The sequence below is a fragment of the Phoca vitulina genome, unplaced genomic scaffold (assembly GCF_004348235.1).
Source record: "Phoca vitulina isolate PV1807 unplaced genomic scaffold, GSC_HSeal_1.0 scaffold32, whole genome shotgun sequence".
Lineage (NCBI taxonomy): Eukaryota > Metazoa > Chordata > Mammalia > Carnivora > Phocidae > Phoca > Phoca vitulina.
Genome location: NW_022589735.1, coordinates 2,130,249 through 2,147,170, shown reverse-complemented (window position 1 = coordinate 2,147,170; position 16,922 = coordinate 2,130,249). Strand labels below are relative to the sequence as shown.

At 42.0% G+C, this 16,922-nt stretch overlaps 1 protein-coding gene across 1 annotated transcript in view; it reads right to left on the bottom strand.

Annotated features, from left to right (window-relative positions):
• Positions 1-7,191: 7,191 nt before the first annotated feature.
• Positions 7,192-16,922, bottom strand: part of ETF1 (eukaryotic translation termination factor 1) — a 32,834-nt gene continuing 23,103 nt past the window's right edge. Inside the window, exons 5-11 of the mRNA XM_032425221.1 lie at positions 15,607-15,745; positions 14,601-14,791; positions 13,411-13,540; positions 12,712-12,867; positions 12,286-12,350; positions 11,327-11,474; positions 7,192-10,836 (exon numbers count right to left, since the gene is read on the bottom strand). Of these exons, the coding sequence (XP_032281112.1) occupies positions 10,754-10,836; positions 11,327-11,474; positions 12,286-12,350; positions 12,712-12,867; positions 13,411-13,540; positions 14,601-14,791; positions 15,607-15,745 (912 nt within the window). The 3' untranslated portion in view covers positions 7,192-10,753. The remainder of the gene's footprint in view (positions 10,837-11,326; positions 11,475-12,285; positions 12,351-12,711; positions 12,868-13,410; positions 13,541-14,600; positions 14,792-15,606; positions 15,746-16,922) is intronic.

Below are 16,922 nucleotides of genomic sequence, written 5' to 3'. Positions count from 1 at the left end.
GTAGAGCTGTGATAGGAATTGGTGTCTGACTTCAGAGTAGTGCTTAGCCATGGCAAGAGGCTGCCCTTATGCTGGCACCCAGTAGGTACATCTGGCTCCCAAACAGCAAGATGGGTGAGATGGTTAGATGAGGTGGGCAGACATGGTTGAACTGGCCTCACCCCATGACACAGCTAGTGCAGCCAGCCAGGAGAGCTGCCAGGGAATCCCCCTAAGAAACTTAATGAGAAAGACCTGCTCTCATCTGCCAGAGGGGAGGTCCTGAGGCAGCGGCCATGGGCGCTGGAGATGGCAGACAGGCTCTGGAGGCTGAGCAGTGGTGTTTGGGGGCTCCTCAGATGTTACCAGGAACCTCTTATTTCTGAATCCAGTAGATTTTTTAGTCCTCATCTAACTTCAGTAATTTTCAGCAGCATTTGACTTGTATGTGATCATCTCTTCTTGAAGCCCTCTTTTTCATGGCTTGATAAACAGTGTTTTACTTGGATGTTAAGTGTTCCAGTGCTTCAAGACTCAGCCCCACACACTCTTCTCAAATATGAAACAAATTTCAAAAATCTGAATTGTCATCCTCCTGCCTGAAACACCTGAGTGGCTTTTCATAATCTTCAGAATAAAATTTCAAGTTCTCAGCAAGGCCTTGAAGCTTAGCCTGTTCTGTGCTTGCTGGCCTCTCTTCTAGTTTCATCTTCTGTTGCACTCCTCCTTCATTCTCTGAGCTTCTTCCAAACTGCTCTTCACCTACCTCCTCAACTGTACTCTCCCCCACCTCCCAGGTGTTGGGATGCTCCTCTTCTTTGCCTAGTTAACACCTTTGTGCTCAGTTCAAGCATCATTGTTTTTAGAAAAGCTTTCTCTGGGCTCTCTGGCCAGGTCAGACTTCTGTGCAACAGATTGTCGTCTGTGGTCCTCTCTCAAGTATTAACTGTAATAGGAATTTCACATTCCTTGGAGTGATCCACTAGCTTGGAAGCCCACTGGGATGGCAGTTGTGTGTCTTTTGTTCCTGACTGTAATGTAGGGTCTAGGACAATGCTTGGCTGGGGGTAGGCACTTATTTTATGTAACAAATAGAACAAACAGTTTATTTAACAAAACATCCTATGTTAAACTTGAAGGAGGTGAAAGAGAAGTTAAGGTTGAGTTAAATTATGTCCAAGGTCATGTAGTTAGTGAGTGGCAGAGTGGGACACAGTCATCTGGTTCCAGTCCCTGTGTTCTTAACTCCATGACCTGTGCTGCCTCCCTACCTGTTAGGTACTTTTTGAAAATAAAGCGAATGGGAAGAAGTGAAGAAGAAGGGTATCTGAGAGACGAAGGGACTCCCCCTGTCTCCACTCATGGAGATGCAGAGTTGGAGATTAAGAATGAAAGATTAGGGCCGCTTGGGTGGCTCAGTCGGTTAAGCATTCAACTCTTTTTTTTTAAATTTTAAAATTAATTTTTTAAATTAACATACAATGTATTATTTGTTTCAGGGGTACAGGTCTGTGATTCATCGGTCTTACACAATACACAGCACTCACCACAGCACATACCAAGCATTCAACTCTTGATTTCAGCTCAGGTCATAATCTCAGGGTCGTGAGATGGAGCCCTGTGTCAGGTTCTGTGCTGGGTATGGAGCCTGCTTAAGATTCTTCCTCTCCCAGGGCGCCTGGGTGGCTCAGTCGTTAAGCGTCTGCCTTCAGCTCAGGTCATGATCCCAGGGTCCTGGGATTGAGTCCTGCATCGGGCTCCCTGCTCCACGGGAAGCCTGCTTCTCCCTCTCCCACTCCCCCTGCTTGTGTTCCCTCTCTCGCTGTGTCTCTCTCTGTCAAATAAATAAATAATAAAATCTTAAAAAATATATATATATATTCTTTCTCTCCCTCCCTCTCTCTCTCCACCCCCTCCCCTTCTTCTCTCTTAAAAAAGAAGAAAGAATGAAAGATTAGGATGGTAGCTATGCTTGTAGTAAGCATAGTATAATTATAGAGTTGTCGAATCACTATGTTGTACATCGGAAGCTAATGTAACATTGTGTGTCAACTGTTTTTCAGTTATAACAAAACATTAGAATAGAATAAACAGGTCTAGAGAAAAAAAAAAGAATGAAAGATTACATTCTGCCAAAAGAGCTATACGAATGGCTAATAAGCACATGAAAAGATGCTCAACATTATTAGTCATCAGGGAAATGCAAATGAAAACCAGAATGACACCAGCAATGAACAATCCAAAAAGGAAATTAAGAAAGCAATTCTATTTATAGTAGCACTCAAAAGAATAAAATACCTAGGAATAAACTTAACCAAGGAAGTGAAAGTTTTGTACACAGTTGAAGGAAACTAAAGACCTAAGTAAACGGAAAGACGTACATATTTGTGGATTGGACGACTTAATACCGTTAATACGGCAATGCTACCCAAAACAATCTACAGATTCAGTGCAATCTGTATCAAAATTCCAGTGGTCTTTTTTGCAGAAATGAAAAAGCTGATCCTCAAATTCATATGGAATTACAAGGAGCTCTCCCAGTGCTCCAGTGTGTTCACCAACCTGGAAGTTCTCTGAACCCCATAATTTAGGGGTTTTAATGGAATCACCATTATGCAGACACTGTTGATTAAATCATTGGCCATTGGTGATTAACTTAACCTCCAGACCTTCTCTCCTCCAAGTGGGGCTGAACGTTCCAAGACCTGATTAGGCCTTTCTGGCAACCTGGCGCCATTCTGAAGCTATGTAGGGGCACCCAGCCACACCAGTCATCTTATTAGCATATGAAATGCACTCTTATCACTGTGGAGATTCCAGGGGTTTTAGGAGCTGTGTGCCAGGAGCTGGGGACAGAGACCAAATACGTATTTCTTAATGTATCAGACTCCTCAACAATAAAAAGAAGCAAACATGCAACAATACGGATGTATCTAAAAAGTTCATTTAAAATGAAAGGAGCTAAATCAAAGTGTGACCATGTAAAAGACTACATATTGTATTAGTCTAGTAATACAGAGTTTCTAGGAAAGGCAAACTAGGGAGACAGCAGATCAGTGGTTGGCTAGGGCTGGGAGTGGAAGCAGGATTGATTGCAGAAGGGCACAAAAGCCTTTTGGGGCGATGGATGCTGGATTGTATTTGCACAACTGTACAAATTTATTCCAAAGAATCATTAAACTATACTTACAGTGGGTGAACTTTATAGTTTGTAAATTTTACCTCAATAAAGCTGTAAGTAAACAACAATAAAAATGATAGCAGGGTGAAAAAAATCAGTGTTCCGAAATCTAAGTGGCATCCTGGTCTTTGGATCAAGACAGGACCAACCCCTCTGCCTCTCCAAACTTCTCATCTCTCCAGGCTACCCCCCTGCTTCCCAGGCAGGTCAGGCACTCCCAGATGAAGTAGGATCCACCCTGCCCATCGCTTCTCCTCTAACACTCTTCACTCTCATTCCTTGCTAACTGCCTCTGCTCCTGGAGGGCAGGGATGGTGCCTGCGTTGTTCACCACTGTATCCCAACATCTTGCACAGGCCCAGCACACAAGAACTGTCTGTAAATGCTTAAAGGAAAGAATAAGACTGGGGTGAACCCAAATCTAAGGAATAGGGGTGGCAGTGGACTGTGTCTGGAAACAGTTGAGGAGACTGGGTTTCTGAGGGCTTCTGCTCAGCTGCCCAGGGAGGGGCAAAGCCCCTTCCTTCTGTTCTATCTTCAGAATCAGAGTTTGACAGGGGTGCAAGGGAGGGCCTCTAGCCTTGAGCACAGAAATGCAACTTTATCTAAAGGAACTTCACCTTCTCTTCCCTAGGTGACTAGATGACATCCTGCCCTATTACCGATAGAGTCCTCTTCTGAAGGCCTTTCAGTGGGGGTTGTGTCATGAGGTGGTTGGTCCATCCCATCCCTTGGGGAGCCTGGGCTGAGAATGTACATGGCTCTGGACGGCCATGTAACATGGGGCAGGTGTCCCCACATCACACCCTGGTTATTTCTCCTTCTTAAACCCAGCTCCCATCTCCCATCTACCTTCCCCCATGTGGCAGAATATCCCTGAATCTTTGCCTTTACCTTAGAAGATCCTTGCCATTCCTCGGAGAGCCTCTCTCTGAAGTTTCCACCCTCCTTTCCTGGTCTCCAGGCTTCACTGGGAAATGGGCGTGCCCTCTACGTTTCCTTTGTTTGGGGATGGAGAACTGAGCAGAAGGGACTGAGCCCAGGGTATCTCAGCAGAGTGGAAGCGCTGGAAGTCTGACAGGGAAACCTAGATTGGGCTAATTTGGAACCCTGGGGGCTGGAGAAGCAAGTTAATCTACCCACTCAAGCCAACCCTGACTCACAGGGAAGTGACTTCAAAACAGCTTTCATAACCCCACCTGGATGTTGGCCACGTTTCCCCTCCCAGCTCTGTCTTTGCGTCAAGCCACTCACTCTCTGATCCTCCCTTTTCTCATCCCTAACAAGGGGGAGAATGGAGTTTTGATGAAGAATAACAAGACGATCCATGTATTAGAAGCAAAGAATTTGGAGCTGTAACATCAGGTGTTCATGTTGGCTTTGCTAATTTGCTGCACAAGCATGACAGGTCATTATGTTGTCTCTGGGCTTCAGCTTTCTTCTCTTTTTAATGAGGGGATTGAAGTAACAAGGTCCCCTTCAAATACTAAAATTCTGATTCCTTAAGAAGTGAAAGTATGGGGCAACAGAAGAGCTGTATAAGGGTGTGACTGTAGACAAAAGACTAGAGAGAATGGGCTCCAGGCTCCCAGGTACAGCTCTGCCTCCTTCCCATCATCCCTGGGGTTGCTCACTAAGCTAGGGGTCAAGGGTGCCCCAAGAAGCCCTGTACTTAACACGGCCTCATCTCATCCATCCAGCACCAGACCAACCCCAAAGTGATTTTTTAAAAAAGATTTTTTTTTTTTTAAGTAATCTGTAGAGATTACACCTAACGTGGGGCTTGAACTTAACCCAGAGATCAAGAGTTGCATGCTCTACTGACTGAGCCAGTCAGGTCCCTCCAACCCCACAGTCATTTTATCTCTGAGGCATGTGACAGCAGCTCCTCTCTTGGCCCTGCCTCTGCTCTCTTCTTTCCAATCTGGGCCCAACTCCCAAGCACAGTCCCTCGGCCCCACTGGCTGACTGGATAAGGATTTCTCCTGAGCTGTAAACGCTGTGGCAGAACTAACTTCTAAATGATGACCGCTGAGTCAAACCCAAATCCTGAGTGAAAACCAAACTTGACTGAAGAATTAAACCAAAATTTTGTTTTAAATACCTTGTGAACTAGTTCAAACCTATACTCATTACCACACTGTTCTAGGATGTTCATGATGATTCTAAACTGTTCAAGATAGTTAAATAATGCTGTTTTACTTCTTTCTGAAATTTCATAATTTTCCTTAATGAATAGGTCTTATTATAAACCCTTGATACTTCAATGTATATTTTCTAAGAGAAAGGATATTCTCTAACATAACCACAGTAGAGTTATCAAATTCAGGAGATTTAACATTGATACAGTACTTTTATCTAGAGTCTACATTCCAATTCCTTTATTTTTTTTATTTTATTTTTTAAAAGATTTTATTTATTTATTTGACAGAGAGACACCGAGAGAGGGAACACAAGCAGGGGGAGTGGGAGAGGGAGAAGCAGGCTTCCCGCTGAGCAGAGAGCCCGATGCGGGGCTTGATCCCAGGACCCTGGGATCATGACCTGAGCCGAAGGCAGATGCTTAACGACTGAGCCATCCAGGCGCCCCCAATTCCTTTAATTGCCCTGCTGATGACATATTAAGAGCAGGGGCAGATCCCCCAGTCTCTGAGAAATTCCATTTTGTGTGTACATTCTTCTTTGAAGATGTTGAATCAGTTATAGGGATCTTCTACAGAGTCCAAGGAAGCTCCTTTTATCCATCCTCCACTGTGGTTGTGCTGGGTTGACCAGTCAAAACTTGTATGTGTTGGGGGAAGGATAGAATTGCTAGATGGGTGCCTTCCAGATGAATCTGAGCTGTTGGTTGTCCCTGAAAGCACAAGGGTTGGTGAGGTGAGTCCACCTATCTTCTTAGCAGTACTGGCAATTGTTCTCTCCTTTCTTGAGCGAGGAATGACCTGCATTTAAGTTGGCTTTGTAACCAAATAGACTTGTCTTTGAAACCAAATAGACTTGTCTTTGAGTTCCAGATTTTGTCACTTAGTAGCTTATGAACTTGGATGGACAGATATAAAACAATATCCACCTGTTTTTCTAAGGATTAAATGAGATGATGCTTGTGACACAGCACTTGTGTCTGGTAACTATTCAACCCATGTTGGTGATTGTAGTTATATTGCAAATGGGTAGCTCAAAGCCCAGATTGAGACTCCTGGGTTCTCCTTGATATTCAGTCATCCCTACATCCTTTAGTAGTTTGCCCTCTCCATTTCTCGAAATTTTAAGGGTAATCAAGCTGTCCCAGGCACCTCTTAATGCTTATCAGAAATCTCCCCACCAGAAGCAACAGATTTATTCCACAGCCAGTATCCTTAACTCTAGCACCACCTCGTGGTTGCCAGCGCAAACTCATCCTGGCTACTTCCGGAGTACCAAGGTGGGTAGTGCAGGACCATCAGAGCAGCTCCCATCTGAACCCTTGCAAAGTGCCAGGCACTATATTATGCATTTCACATGCTTACTGCATTTAATCCTTAATCCTTATGGAGTAGGCATTATTACAGGTAGGGAAATTGCTGTTCAGAGACATTAAAATAATTTGCCAAAGTGTCACTGACAGCTAAGATTTCTATCCCAGTCACAAGACAGATTTGTTCACCATGATGCTGCCCTGATAGCATTAAGGCTGGAAGGGTTTAGATTCACAGACTTCCTTACCCTGGTGGGGAAACTGAGGAATAGGGACTTACCTGAAATCAGAAGGCCAACTCATGCAGAGTCAGAACCAAAGGTGTTTGTCCTAAGAGGTGACTCTTTGACCTGGGCTTTTTTTTTTTTTTTTTTTTTAAGATTTATTTATTTGACAGAGATATAGCAAGAGAGGGAACACAAGCAGGGGGAGTGGGAGAGGGAGAAGCAGGCTTCCCATTGAGCAGGGAGCCCGATGCAGGGCTCGATCCGAGGACCCTGGGATCATGAACTGAGCCGAAGGCAGATGCTTAACCGACTAAGCCACCCAGGCACCTCTGACCTGGGCTCTAAACTAAGCCCCACAATGAGCCTGCCAAGCAATTTTAGATTATACCTAGAACAGCATTCCCAGACAGGGTTTAGAGTTGATTATAAAAGAACCCTGGAGGTGAACTGTTTTCACGTGTACCTCTAGTTCCTGTTGTTCAGCTATGTCCTCAGCAACTTTGGCATCCAATGCTTCTAAACCCCTTGGCTGGTCATTTCCTATGTCCCTGGAGGCAGAGTCCTATCAGGGTGGGACTTGGCAGGTGGGAGTCCCAGCAGGCACTCACTCAAATTGGCAACAAGGGAGAAGCTGGCATGAGGCTTAAATTCCACCTTGGCACTCAGCCCTGAATCCAGTGTGCCGGTCTGGGAGCGTCACGGCATGAGAACCGAAGCCAGAGAACAAAAGATGGCAAGCGCTGCAGGCCCAGACAGGCAAACACAACAGCCCACATACCCAGCACTAGTGTGCGGCCTTCCAACTTTTGACTTCAAACAGCACGTAGGGATGCCATTAGGAAAATTATATACCTCCACCATGCACAGGCAAGTCTGCCCCTTCCCAGAGGGTGACTGGGTTTCATCAAGGCTATCATCTAAATCTGGCAGCATTACTGGTCAATTTTGTGAGATAGATTTCCTTAAATAGGGAGAAAGGAAATCATGCATCACACCTTGGTTTTTTAACTAGGCTCCTGAAAACACCAAATAGGAACTCTAAGTACTTCAATCTTTGAGAAAAGCAAATGAAAATTTGCAAACGAAATTCTCTTCTCTTGACCCAACCAGAAAGGCTTGCTCTTGGATGAGGTTATTACTCTCCTACCCAGTATACCAGGTATGGGAGAACAAGGAGGCATAGCTTCTGCTCTTCCATCTGCACCACCCAAAGGTAACCAGATGTAGAAAAAGGATCAACTGTGGAATTAGGCCTGGGGTAAAACCTGGCTTCACCACTGCAGAGCTGCTGCTTCATCTCCTCTGGCCTGTTTCATGTAAAATGGGCACACCATCTACCTCCATGAAATCTTGAGTTACATGGGATAACATACTCGAAACAGCTTTTTAAAGAAGGGGCAGGTTTCCCTTTGGTGCACACGTGGAATCGGGGAAGCTACAAATTAGTTTCGCCCCAGCAACATGAACCTCCTTCTGATGTTGATTTTGGGATCATGACCTCAGGCATCTTTTGCATGTATCTTTTCATAGGCAAATGTAACAAAGACAACTAAAATCTAAGGCTTGAAAAGTTATGAGCTAATTACTAAACTTAACACACGCCTTGGAGAGCTCACTCATACTCTCTCCGTGGTTCAGACCTCGCCAGGGAACAATCCTAAAGAATCTCAAGCACACAAAGTGTATTCTTAAATATGGTTTAATACTCTTCTCCATTTCTGTACATCACAACACCAAGATTTCGCTGCTTAGGATCTCTCTGTAGAGGCTATAGAGAATGCAAAGGCTACGGTTTTCACCCCCTCTTATTTACGTGTTTGTATGTGTAAGTGTAATACATATCAGTATATATTGATACACACATCAATATATAATGCAATATATATCACCAAAGAGAACACATTGATTAAAGAAATACAAAAATTTGGCATCATTTCCAAACTTAAATAGTAAAAATAAAAACTACAAAAGGAGCTGCATACCCTAAATGTATCATGTGAAACAACAAGCATATTCAAAAATGTAAATTTACATCCAATTGCTCTGGTCTTGTCATATCACATTAGACCCATTTACAATGGCAAAACCCTAAGGTACTGCTGTGAAGAGAGCATGTTTGCTCGCTCTTGGGTGTTCTGCAAACAAACAGCAGAGCCCAAAGCAAAAGCCTGTTCCGGTGAAGCCTCCCACGTTGGTGAATACCAAAGAATTGACTCTTCTCACTGGGGGTTGAGACATCAGGTTATACATTGAAAGACAGTCAGTTGGACCTTAGAGTACAGTGTGAGAACCAGAAGCTTTACAGTTAAGACATACTCCCTTCATTCAAGTGAAACAGGATTATTGGAACGATAGGCAGGTCTGCAACCTGGGAACAAGGAGCTGGTTCAGACCAATAAAGCTACGAGTGACTGAGTCAAGTCAGTGAAGAACAGCAGTCAGGCACTAAAGTGTTAAAAGTACCCAATTTGAAAACCAAATGCACCCCACTACCCTATCAGTGTGGGAATAATACCAATTGACTTTTAAAACCTTTGGTCCTTCAAAGTCCATTTGGTATACTTTTTTTCATTGCTACCACTGGGCACATCCTATACACTTTATTCACTGTCACCACCTCGGGCACACCATGACCTTGCATGTCAGCTGGGGTCAAGTCCCACTTAGAGCCCAGCTGTGAAGCATAAGCTTCAGGTTTTCAGGCCCACTTTTGGATCCACCATAGTTAAGTCCTTGGTGCCAGAAGCTGTGTCCCATCCCTTCCCACCCCTGCCCTCCCTACCCCCCTCCCATAATTTCTCATATGAGAGGTGCTTGTAAGTCCCATATTTGAAACAGATGCTCCAACCCCACCAGGAGGTCAGGGGTTTATAATTACATGCACAGTCATACATGTCAGTCGTTCCTGTGAAAAACCTTGCAGTTCATTTTTAAAAAATCAAAACATTCACATAATCTCATGCCATCCAACACAAGGAAAACACGACCACCTCCCTTTTACCAAGGACAGACCCAAGCAAAATAAAATATTCCTTAAATTTCTTTGTGTCCACTTAAATTGCATGTTTTATTTCTCCCAATCCCAGCAATAGCACAGAAGCCCCATCATATCCATCCCAAACTGGTTTCTAGTAGGCTAAGATTATGGGGACCCCTGTCAATGCAAGTGATGCTAAGGGTTCCCAAACCCCGGGCACAAATGCGCCTGCAAAACAGATGGAAGGAAACCGTGCACTTGGCCCAAATGCTTCATGTCAGTTTGACTTTGCAATGCAGTTTGCATCCTTGAAACTGACAGGCTGGAGGGGGAGGAGTAGTGTGAGGGAGTGAAGTTGAAATTGCCTATTAGCTCACCCTTTCAACATTAAACAGAGACCGAGAGAGAAATGGTTCCGACATTTCACCGCGTGTATTTCTTCTTATGCAGTCTAAGCTGAGAATGCCATGTAAATGGGTCACTGCGAAATGCAGCAATTTAATTTTTCTCCAATCAAAATAAGAAACAAACCAGTATGATCTCATTTCTATTAACTTTTGAAGGTTTACAGCAGTTAAAGTATTTTTGATTCTATGTATGAAGGTTAAAAAAATCATTTTTTTTTTTCATAAAATACAAGAGCAACCAATTTCACCATCGAGTAAAAGTAAAAACTGGGATTCTTTTTTAAATTAGTCCAAAGTGGCATTTTAGGAACTTAGTTGTAGGCTGCTGCGCTGACACCATGACAAACCAAAGTGTAGGGTTGGGTCTGGTTTTGTTTCGGTTTTCTTTTCAATATCCAATGCTCATGGATTAAGTTCTGGAAATGTTCCAATTGTAAGGCAGGGATCTGTTTGGATTCCACCATGGGTATGCTCCTTGGGTTGGATGCTGGAGGGTGAGGCACGTTTTGCCGGACCCATGTCGACTACCTAGTAGTCATCAAGGTCAAAAAATTCATCATCTCCTCCTTGGTATTCCATTCCCTGGAAATCTACTCGGTACCGCAAGATACCTGGGGAAGCAAATCAAAGAGTAAATCACCTGTGTTTGTGGGATGGGGAAGGTTCACTTCAATAAGGAATTTGTAGAATTACAGAAAACAAAGAGATGGTAAGAAAAAATGGTCCTAACCATGGGGTGCCTGGGTGGAACAGTCGGATGGGCATCCGACTCTTGGTTTTGGCTCGGGTCAGGTTGTGATCTCCAGGTGGTGGATTGAGCCCTGTGTCAGGCTCTGTGCTCAGCACAGAGTCTGCCTGGGTTTGTCTTTCCATTTCCTTCTGCCCCTCCCCACCATGTGCACATGCTCTCCTCTCTCTCAAATAAACAAATCTTTAAAAACGGTCCCAACCAAGGAAGCTGCAACCATGTGTTGCCTCAACCTCCTGCCTTGGGGGAGGATATGCACACCTTTGCCTCAAGTAACTTGACTTTGGGATAGCCAGGAAAAGCTTTGGCTTGAGACCCTGGCGTTAAGTTTATTTTCCTTACTTGCTACTCACCTCCAATTCCACCAAATCCTTTCACAAACTGGGATCCTTCTTGTGACTTATCTGTGACAATTTCCAACGTAGCTCCAAATTTTTTATAGTTGTTAGCAAACCATTCCAGCAGGGGCATGCTCTCAATCAGCTCATGTTCTTGTCCTGTCTACAAGGGTGGCCATGAAGATACAGAAAAAAATGGGATCAGGATATATCAAGACTTAGCAACCCTATCCTCCCCATCCGTTGTCATTCTCATTCTTCCTTTCATTAAGTGGGTGTACAACTTTCTATATGAATTATGGTTTCTAGTGACATAATTCTAACAGCACAGAAGTTCTATTTCAAGTAACATTCCTCCTCAGGCTCTGGTTCAGTGATGAAATGTCAACAAACACTTAGAAGTTTTTCAACTTCTGGTCCTGTTGCTGTTTCTAAAGTCCGGCTGTTGTAAAGTGTCTCCAGGCAGCACTCATTTAACAACCCAGAAGAGACACACCAGAACAGCTTTAGGAGTAGCCTTGTAAAAAAACAAAGTCCTTCAACTCCCAATTTGAGGAAGCTACTACCCTTAAGGGATCTGTGCTGGGCAGGGGACACTTTAAGCTGCAGTGATGCATTTAAACTAAACCTGCAGAAGGTGTTTCAGTGTAACAGCTGATCAAGTAAGTGAAGAAAGCACAGATTCACAGTGCAGAAGAGGCACCAGTCAGTCAAATCTTCTCTACTATTTCAAGAATGAGAATGCTTGACTACTAAAAATAATGAACCACCGTAACCATGGCATGGCCTCCTTCCTTGGAGTCAGACTGGTATGTAGCAGATAAGAGGTGATCACCTCCTGTTGCCCCCCATCACCCCAAGTGCCAACAGTATGAAATTTGGTTTCCCAAGGCAGATACTCTATGCTGCCAATGCTCTAACATGGATTTACGTTTCCTCGCATGTATCAGCAAACCAGGAAAACAACCACATACCTCTTTGTCTGTGAAATGAGATTTATCCTTCTCTTGTTCTGGAGTTAGATAGAGAATTTTCTCCTCTGTAGTATTGGGGAAAAAATGTGTTAACCTGGTTCTCATATACTAACAGATATAAGTCTCACGAGGTAAGTCAGGTTAGATCAAAGGACTTCTGAACTCCTCCTATCAACCTGCTTTTCATAAACATATTAGTCCGCATGCACTGTCTACCAGATACGCTGCTCCTACCATACGTAAACGCCAAAGACATTCAAGATAGAGTTCTTGTCCTCAGGAAATTTAACAGTCTTAAGCAGACACTTATCAGTTCAAGCAAAACAATTTATGCAGACTGAAGCCACCTCCCCCAAATCTTCACCTCAGGTTTCCAGAACACAGAGGTCACTAACAAAAAGCAATCTTATTTTCTAATTCTCATACCTTCTGTGCCTTGGCAATGAAGAACATATCTCATTATATCCAGATTTTCATAGACTATTAGAATCTCTACAGCTCCCATTTCTAAAGCCTTTAGTGTATCTTCAACTCCAAAACAGTACTTGCCCGTGTCCTGGCTGATTTCATCAAAGTATCGTCCTGTGATTAGGAACAGGTCCGTAAGTACATATAGTAAAGTTTCCTTTGTAGATACAGACTTTCTTGCTCAAAATCCAAGAGAAAAAAATCAACTCAAAAATGAGTTAAGTGCCCAAAATCAGTGAAAAACCGTACCACCACTCTAGTTGAGGCTCCAGAATTCCCTCAAGAGGTTAAGGGCTGGGCCAAATACAGTCATTTGGAAAAGTATGTGTGCTCCATTAAATCAGAAACAAAGCCAAATAATGGCCAGATTAATCTCTAATTTGGGCTCTCTATTCACCACTCTATTACAAAGGATAGTATGCAAAATGAGACTGAAGTTTGGTTCCTATTGCCAAAGAGTAAAAACAGAAATATAAGCACATTTATTAGAACTCATGACTAAAGGAAGATTAATGATTCCACTGAGGAAGTTTTTAATAACAAATGCTAAATCTTCCTCTTTTACCTTTTCAGCATCTTGTTACATACATATAATCATGTGCACACAAATACACAAAAAACTTTTCACAGAGTAAGTAAACTGCATTTCACTGATACCTATTAATTTCTTCTCTTGAATGAATTTCACGTTGGAGAGAACTTCAGTAGATAACTCAATAGCTTGGTTGAATCCATTTTCACCACCATAGGAAATATCAACTAATTTTAAAACTTTTGATTGCAACCTCTGACATATACACACATTAAAAAAAAAAAAGAAAAAAGCATCATTAGAACTTCAAAACACCTTTACCAAGACCACTACTTCTTAATGGCATGCAAAGCTCAGTATTATGAACACTGAAGTCTAAGGGGAAGAATACAGGGAAAGAACCCAATTTATTCATGAGCAGATCTCAGTGAGCAACACTGTCAAGGGTAAACTTCCCCAGCCAATTATATCGCACATTCAATTAGACCTGTAAGAGTCCATCTCATTAATCACCAACAAGACTAAGTTTCTTATTAAGGAAACGGGGGACTGTTAGTCCCTGCCATATAAGCCATATAAGTTTGTAGTGTACAACTCCACTTTTTTGGCTAAAACTTCTACCATAATGCTACTCCCTCTCCAGTAGAGCACCTTGGGAATAGTTCTATGTCTGAGCCCATGTCATAAACCAAACGATCTTTCTGGATTAAATGCTTCAGGCTAATCAGCTCTGTCATATTGCTGACAGTTTCACTGCTTTATTTACCTCCAGGAATAAATCAGAAAAAGACCAGAAAAACTTTTAGCCCCTAGTTTCTCTGAAATCACACTCCATTTGGAGGCCAATTATGGCAATCCGCTAAACTAGGAGCTGCCACAGGACCATAACGATTCTGTATAAAAATGGTTGGGGCACCTCAGTTGGTTGCTCTCCTGAGCTCTCTCGGTCTCTCTCAAATAAATAAATAAAAAATAAATAAAAATGGTTGGTTTTGAAAAAGAAAAAAGACCCAGAAAAGTATGGGGGAATGTTTCTTTCTCTCTCTCTTTTTTTTTTTAAAGAACTTCGGGATCATGAACTGAGTTGAAGGCAGACACTTAACCAATTCAGCCACCCAGGCACCCCTGAGGGAATGCTTCTTAAACACCCCGAATTCTGCCAGTTCAGAGCTAGGTTGTTTTTTGTTTTTTAAAGTTAGGTTTTTAAACAGGAAATGTATCACTTGAAAACCAAAAAAGATGTGTACATCCCAGTACTCAGTGGACCCACTTATTCCCACCTAGCAACTTAACAGAGCACCGACTTCACGCTTACCTGATCAAACATATCAGATTGACTTAGTTCAGTTTTAAAGTCAGCTGATCCAGCTAAAACAAGACCAGCCACATTCACTTTGTCCCCAGAAATAAACAGCTGTACAGCAGTCTCAGCTACTTTCCGAACATAGTTATGTCGCTTTTCCATTCTTAAACGAGCAAAACGCAAGGCTGATTGACCTCCTCTACCTTTGACACAAAAAGTGGGGGGAGAAAGGACAATCATTAAAAAGTACAAAATAATTTGCTAATTAAAAACTAAATGGTCATGCCATTACCCAACAAAAGGACAAAGAGAAAAATATACTATTTCCTTAACTAAATGTTTGGCATAAACTGACACGCATTTTTAGAGAGTAACTACTAATTATTTTATCAAAAGAAGAGCCACAGGCACCAAGGAGTCATGAGTCATTTCATGATGCTTCTCCCATCCTCTGGATTTATCCCCCTCCATTATACAGTTGACCCCCCTCTTAAAGGAAGAAGGAAGAAAAAAAAAGTTTTATTTTTTTAAAGTAATCTCTACTCCCAAAGTGGGGCTTGAACTCACAACCCAGAGATGAAGAGTTGCATGCTCCACCAAATGAGCCAGTCAGGCACCCCTACAGTGGACCCTTAAATAATAAAGGTTTGAATTGTGTAGATCCACTTATGTATGAATTTTTTTCGATAAATACAGTATAGTTCTGTAAATGTATTTTCTCTTCCATATGATTTTAATAACATTTTCTTTTCTCTAAGTTATTTTAAGAATACAGTACAAAATACAATATAACATACTAATGTGTTAATCAACTGTTTATGTTAATGGCTTCCCAGCAACAGGTTATTAGTAGGTTAGTTTTTGGGGAGTCAAAAGTTATATGCAGATTTTCAGTAAAAGTTATGTGCAGCTGAGTCGGTGCCCCTAACCTCCATGTTATTCAAAGGTCAACTGCACTATTTATTTTCTTATTGCTAGACACAAAAGAAAATGGGCTCATAGTCTCTTCCTGTGTTACCATGTTTCTTTGGGAGATCCACAGTGAATTTGTGCAGGACTTCTCTCGTGTTTCCTTGGAGTGTGCCAAAAAGTGCACCACTACCATCTATTACAATGAAGCCAAACTTGCTGTCATCTGAAAGTAGTGCTGTCAGAGCCTGGAAAGCAAATGTAAGTACCACACAATAAATCCCAAAGCTTTTCCAAGGTCAAGACAAAATCCAAAAGGACATATATAAGCGCTTTCACCCCACCCAAGATGGTATGAATACTTAGAGAGAAAAGCCATTTTATGGAATAATTTAGACTTCAGCTATAAATATGTAACCCATATGTACAATTTTGAACCAGATGCAGGAAAAAACCAACAATATTGATGTGAAGCCTTTCAACAAACCTGACCTGGACACATGAATACAAAGCCACCAGAGATATAGGGTTCAGATCCACTCTAGTCCTTGATTTGATTTAGAGTGATGACAATCCATGGAACATAATATTCAAATTAAAAGTCTAACCTCAAAGGGGGGAAAAAAAAAAAAAAAAAAAAAAGAAACTAACCTCCAAAAGCTTTCTGTACAACCCCAGCTTCAACAGGCAGTATTCATTATAGCAAAGAGTATCTTGTAAATCAACTCTAGAGTAGGAATACATGAGTAAAAAACCCAGAAAAAAAGTCTATAAAAAGATCTAGTTTTGAAATGTTTCATTTAACTCCTATGTCTTGAGCCTCCTTAATGATATCAGGATATAAAACTCAATCTTATTTTAAAGGTATTATTATAGCTAAATGATTTAGGTTTTTGTGGAGGAAACCCCTCCTTCTGGGTTAGCATATAATTATAACCCAATAGTTTTGCCTCCTGAAAGAGCAAATATTTAAACAGTCCTGGGAATCCATATAGATGGGTGAGTTTTCATGATGGGACTCTGCGCACCTGGTAAATGACTAATTGCTAGGGGCCAGGCTTTTTTGGAGCTAAGAAATACCCATTCCATTTTGACTAAGGAAGAAAATTTCCTTTAAGAATTGACCAGAAAGCAGATTAATCATTAAGAATCAATCTTTAACCATACCATGTCTGATAATTAGCATTAAGCCATGAATGTTACGCACATTACATCACAATCTGTTAAGTAGTTTGATTGATTTTAGGTTTTCAGCAATTCTTCTCATCCGGGAATACTTACCCCTCATAAGAATGTGTATTTATCCTATTAAACAGGACATAAATTGTGTGGTGCAGTATGTCACACACATATCTAGTTATCAACATATCAATTAAAAGCCAAAATAAACAAAGCTAGCAAGATTAAATAGTACTTTGGAAGAGT